Source organism: Pyrgilauda ruficollis, unplaced genomic scaffold (genome assembly GCF_017590135.1).
Source record: "Pyrgilauda ruficollis isolate IOZ18807 unplaced genomic scaffold, ASM1759013v1 scaffold675, whole genome shotgun sequence".
NCBI lineage: Eukaryota > Metazoa > Chordata > Aves > Passeriformes > Passeridae > Pyrgilauda > Pyrgilauda ruficollis.
Window position 1 is genome coordinate 2215 of NW_024528544.1, and position 6080 is coordinate 8294.

Consider the following 6080-nt stretch of genomic DNA (forward strand, 5'->3'; position numbering starts at 1 on the left):
GGGGATCCTAAAATCCCAAATGTGGATTTGGGGGATCCTAAAGGGTCTCAGTGGGATTTGGGGGATCCCAAAATCCTAAATGTGGATTTGGGGGATCCCAAAAGTTCTCAGTGGGATTTGGGGGATCCTAAAATCCCAAATGTGGATTTGGGGGATCCTAAAAGTTCTCAGTGGGATTTGGGGGATCCTAAAATCCCAAATGTCTATTTGGGGGATCCCAAAATTTCTCAGTGGGATTTGGGGGATCCTAAAACCCCAAATACGAATTTAGGGGATCCCAAAACCCCAAATGTGGATTTGGGGGATCCTAAAGGGTCTCAGTGGGATTTGGGGGATCCTAAAATCCCAAATGTGGATTTGGGGGGTCCTAAAATCCCAAATGTGGATTTGGGGGATCCTAAAAGTTCCCACTGGGATTTGGGGGATCCTAAAGTCCCAAATCTGGATTTGGGGCTCCCCAAAACCCCAAATGTGGATTTGGGGTCCCCAAAATTTAGGGCTCCTGAAAGCCCGAATATGAATTTGGGGGATCCTAAAACCCCAAATGTGGATTTGGGGGTCCCCAAAAGTTCCCAATGGGATTTGGGATCCCCAAAACTTCCCTGTAGGATTTAGGGGATCCCAAAACCCCAAATACGAATTTGGGGGAACCCCAAAACCCCAAATATGGATTTGGGGCTCCCCAAAACCCTAAATGTGGATTTGGGGTCCCCAAAGTTTCCCTGTGGGATTTAGGGGATCCCAAAACCCCAAATACGAATTTGGGGGGTCCCAAAACCCCAAACATAAATTTGGGGGGTTCCAAAACCCCAAACACAAATTTGGGGGGTCCCAAAACACCAAATGTGAATTTGGGGGATCCCAAAACCCCAAACACAAATTTGGGGGGTCCCAAAACCCCAAACACGAATTTTGGGGACCCCAAACACGAATTTGGGGCCCCTCCCCTCCCCCAATGCAATTTTGGGGTTCCCCCCCCTCCCAAAATGTCCCTTTTGGGGTCTCCCTCCCCCTCCCCACATTTCGGGGTCCCCCCAAACCCAAATTCCCCCCAAAAAAACCCCAAAAACAGAACCACGACGCCGAACTGCCGCCAACCTTCGCCCCCTTTTTTTTTTGGGGGCGGGGACAAAAAAATTTTCCATTTTTGGGGACACAAAGTGACAACGGGATTTGGGGGAGGGGGGGTGACAACCCCAAAGATTTGGGGCGACCCCAAAAAAATTTAAAAACCCCCCCCAAAATTTGGTCACATGACCCGACAGCAGCGCTGCTTCTCCGCGGGGCCCTCCTGGGCCGGCGCCGTCAGCCGCAGCAGCGGCGGCTCCACCATGTCCCCAAGGGTGTCCCCGGTGTCACCAATGTCCCCAAGGGTGTCCCCGATGTCACCAAGGTCCCCAAGGGTGTCCCCGAGGGTGTCCCCGGTGTCCCCGAGGGCGCCGTCGGGGTTTTTGGGGTGGTTTTTGGGGTGGTTCTTTGGGGTTTTGGCGGCCGCGCGGTGACGTTTGAGGTCGGCCAAGGTGTGCGGGTGGCTTTTGTCACCCGAGGGGGCGGGGGGACAGCGAGGGGACAGCGGGGACACCCTCGGGGACAGCGCCGAGCCGTTGGGGTGAGGGGACGGCGGGGACGGCTCCGAGGGGACGGCGGGGGACGGGTCCTGAGGGGACAAAAAAAGGGGGGAGGGGACAATGGGGACAGTGGGGACACGCGGGGTTGGCCCCGCCCGGTGTCACCGCTGTCCCCTCCTGGTGTCACCTGAGCAGGAGCGTCCTCCCCGCTGTTGGCATCCCAGGTTGTCCCCAGTGTCACCCCACGTTGTCCCCAAGGTCCTCAACCCCTCAATGTCCCCAAGGTCCCAACCTCCGATGTCCCCAGTGTCCCACGATGTCCCCAGTGTCCCACGATGTCCCCAGGGTCCCTCACCCCGATGTCCCCACACACTGTCCCCATTGTCCTCAAGGTCCCCAACCCCCCCAATGTCCCCAGGGTCACTCACCCCGATGTCCCCCCAATGTCCCCAATGTCCCCAAGGTCACTCACCCCAATGTCCCCAATGTCCCCAAGGTCCCACATTGTCCCCAGGGTCCCTCACCCCCAATGTCCCCCAATGTCCCCAGTGTCCCTCACCCTGATGTCCCCCCAGTGTCCCCAACCCCCCCAATGTCCCCCCACATTGTCTCCAATGTCCCCAAGGTCCTCAACCCCTCAATGTCCCCAAGGTCCCACGGTGTCCCCAAGGTCCCTCACCCCCAATGTCCTGATGTCCCACAATGTCCCTCACCCTGATGTCCCCCCCCACATTGTCCCCAATGTCCCCGGTGTCCCTCACCCCCACATTGTCCCCAATGCCCCCGGTGTCCCCAAGGTCCCTGATGTCTCCCGTGTCCCTCACCCCCAATGTCCTCAGTGTCCCTCACCGTCACATTGTCCCCACTGTCCCTCACACCAATGTCATCCTTGATGTCCCCAATGTCCCCGATGTCCCCAATGTTTCCGGTATCCCCGATGTCCCCAGTGTCCCCAATCCCCCAATGTGTCCAGTGTCCCCAATTCCCCAGCGTCCCCACTGTTTCCAATCCTCAGTGTCCCCGCTGTCCCCAGTGTCACTGTCCCTCACCCCAGCCCCACGGTGGCCGGCCGGTGGCAGCGGTGGCCGTGCCCTCGGTGGCCGCACCCTGAGGGTGGCCCTGTCCTCGTCCTCACTGTCCCTGAGGTGTCCCCGATGTCCTTCACCCCCGATGTCCCCAATCACCCCAATGTCCCCAATGTCTCCAGTGTCCCCCATGTACTCAACATCCCCAGTCCCCCAATGTCCGTGATGTCCCCAATGTCCCCAATGTCCCCAATCCCCCTTGATGTCCCCAATTTCCCCTGATGTCTCCAATCCCCCAATGCCTCCAATTCCCCAATGTCCCCCCAATGTCCCCAATCCCCCTGATGTCCCTGATGTCCACGATGTCCTTGATGTCCCTGATGTCCCCAATCCCCCAAAGCCCCCAATGTCCCCAGTGTCCCTCATCCCCAATGCCTCCAATGTCCCCAATCCCCCAATGTCTCCAATGTCCCTCGTCGTCCTCGCTGTCCCCGAGGTGTCCCCAGACGATGGCCTCGCGCTGCAGCTGCCGGCGGTAGCGGCTGGAGCGCTTGGGCATTTAGGGGATTTCAGGGTTTATGGGGGTTTGGGGTTTATGGGATTTTGGGGGATTTGGGGATTTAAGGGTTTATGGGGTTTAGGGGATTTTGGGGGATTTGGGGATTTCAGGGTTTATGGGGTTTAGGGGATCTGGAGGATTTGGGGTTTGTTGGGGTTTTTCAGTTGGGATTTTCAAGGTTTATGGGGTTTGGGGTTTAGGGGATTTGTGCAGTTTTGGGGTTTATGGGGATTCAAGGTTTATGGGATTTAGGAGATTTACAGGACTTTGGGGGGTTTGGGGTTTATGCGGTTTTGGGGTTTATAGGGTTTGGAGTTTATGGGGTTAAGGGATTTTATGAGGATTTGGGGTTTATGAGGTTTTTGGAATTCATGGGGTTTATGGGGGTTTAGGGAATTGTTGGGGTTTAGGGGATTTAGAGGCTTTGGGGTTATGGGGTTTAGGGGATTTAGGGGATCTGAAGGGTTTGGGGTTTTGGGTTTTAGGGGATTTGGGTTTTATGGGGTTTTGGGGTTTATGGGGGTTGGGGATTTAGGGGATTTGTGGGATTTTGGAGTTATGGGTTTATGGGGTTTTTGGGATTCATGGGGATTTCGAGGATTTAGGGGATTTATGGGGTTTGGGGTTTAGGGGATTTGCAGGGTTAGGGGGTTTATGGGATTCATGGGATATTGGGGTTATGGGTGTTTGGGAATTTATGGGGTTTTGGGGAATTGTGGGGTTTGGGGATTTTGGGAATTATGGGGTTGGGAGGTTTTGGGAATTATGGGATTTCAGGGATTTAGAGGGTTTCAGGATTTCTGGGATTTCAGGGATTATGGGGGTTTTGGGATTTTGGGAATTCCAGGATTTTGGGGATTACAGGGGTCAGGATTTATGGGGTTTGGGGATTTTGGGAATTCCAGGGTTTGGAGGATTTTAGGGGTCAGGATTTACGGGGTTTGGGGATTTTGGGAATTCTAGGATTTGGGGGATTTTAGGGGTCAGGATTTATGGGGTTTGGGGATTTTACCCTCCCAGTGTCACCCTGGCCCTCCCAGTGCCCCACAGTGCCACCCTGACCCTCTCAGTGACCCCAGTGTCACCCCGACCCTCCCATTGTCATCCTGACCCTCTCAGTGACCCCAGTGTCACCCTGACCCTCTCAGTGACCCGTGTCACCCTGACCTTCCCAGTGACCTCAGTGTCACCCTGACCCTCTCAGTGACCCCAGTGTCACCCTGACCCTCCCAGCATCACCCTGATCCTCCCAGTGCCCCACAGTGTCACACTGACCCTCTCAGTGACCCCAGTGTCACCCTGACCCTCCCAGCATCACCCTGACCCTCTCAGTGACCCCGGCGCCACCCCAGTCCCCTCCCGGTGTCCCCCAGCGCTGTCCCCAAGCCGGGGAGGTGACACACGCGTCCCGCTCACCCGCGGCTGCCGGCGCTGGACGTTCTCCTCTGGAGCAGGGATTTGTGCTTCTCCTGGGATTTCAGCACGGCCGCCCGCTTGTGCTTCAGCTCCAGCAGCTTGGCCCTCACCTCCTCGTCCCCGCACACATCTGGGACAACACCCCTGTCACCAACGGCCACCGCGGCGCCACCGAAATGCCACCAAAACGCCACCAAACCCACCCAGGGGAGTCTCGTCCAGCAGCGACTTGGCGCCGAGGTCGGCGCCGTGAGCCACCAGCAGCTCGGCCAGCTGCACCTGCAAGGGGACAGAAACGTCGGAAAAAGGGACAAACGGGGGACGGGGGTGTCCCCAGGGGGGGTGGCGGTGACACACCTGTCCCCAGCAGGCGGCGGCGTGCAGGGGCTGCCAGCCGTCGGCGTCGCGGGCGTCGGGGCGGGCGCGGTGCTCCAGCAGCAGCTCGGCCGCCGCGCGGTACCCGTTGGCAGCGGCCACGTGCAGCTGCAGGGGACACCGTGGGGACACCGTGGGGACACCGTGGGGACAGGGGTGGTGGCAGTGAGGTGGCAAAGAGGTGGTGGCACAGGGGGAATGGGAGGCAGTGAACCCCAGTGTCACCCAGTGACCCCCAGTGTCACCCTGACCCTCCCAGTGTCACCCTCACCCCCTCCCAGTGACTCCGGTGTCACCCTGATCCTCTCCCAGTGACACCAGTGTCACCCTGACCCTCCCAGTGTCACAGTAAACCCCCATCAGTGACCCCAGTGCCACCCTCACCCCCCTCAATGACCCCAGTGTCACCGCAATCCCCTCCCAGTGACCCCCAGTGCCACCCTGACCCCCCTCAATGACCCCAGTGTCACCCTGACCCAATGACCCCAGTGTCACCTTCATTCCCCCTCAGTTACCCCAGTGTCACCCTGACCCAGTCACCCCAGTGTCACCCCAATCCCCTCTCGGTGACCCCCAGTGCCACCCTGACCCCCATCAATGACCCCAGTGCCACCCTGACCCTCCCAGTGTCACCCTGATCCCCTCTGGTGTCACCAGGGCCATGGAGGACACTCACCCAGTGTCCCCATATGTCACTTCATGTTCGACCCCCAGTGTCACTTCAACCCTCCCAGTGACCCGTGTCCCCCTGCCCACACCCCCTCCCCGTCCCCCGCTGTCCCCCCCACGGGTGCCGCTGTGCCCACACATCAGGGTGTCCCCACGCATCAGGGTGTCCCCGTGTCCCCACACAGCAGGGTGGCCCCGTGTCCCCACACAGCAGGGTGGCCCCACGTCCCCGTGTCCCCACACAGCAGGGTGTCCCCACGTCCCCGTGTCCCCACGCACAGGGTGGCCCCGTGTTCCCGTGCTGTCCCCACACACCAGGGTGGCCCCGTGTCCCCGTGTCCCCACGCACCAGGGTGGCCCCATGTCCCCGTGCTGTCCCCATGCACCAGGGTGGCCCCGTGTCCCCACGCACAGGGTGGCCCCGTGTCCCCGTGCTCCCCCACCGCAGCGTGGCCGCCCGTCCCCACG

The 6080-nt window shown here is 59.1% G+C and overlaps 1 protein-coding gene across 1 annotated transcript in view; it reads right to left on the reverse strand.

Annotated features, from left to right (window-relative positions):
- Positions 1–1094: 1094 nt before the first annotated feature.
- Positions 1095–6080, reverse strand: part of PPP1R16A (protein phosphatase 1 regulatory subunit 16A) — a 13572-nt gene continuing 8586 nt past the window's right edge. Inside the window, exons 6-10 of the mRNA XM_041484801.1 lie at positions 4926–5051; positions 4772–4847; positions 4568–4698; positions 2618–2788; positions 1095–1657 (exon numbers count right to left, since the gene is read on the reverse strand). Of these exons, the coding sequence (XP_041340735.1) occupies positions 1250–1657; positions 2618–2788; positions 4568–4698; positions 4772–4847; positions 4926–5051 (912 nt within the window). The 3' untranslated portion in view covers positions 1095–1249. The remainder of the gene's footprint in view (positions 1658–2617; positions 2789–4567; positions 4699–4771; positions 4848–4925; positions 5052–6080) is intronic.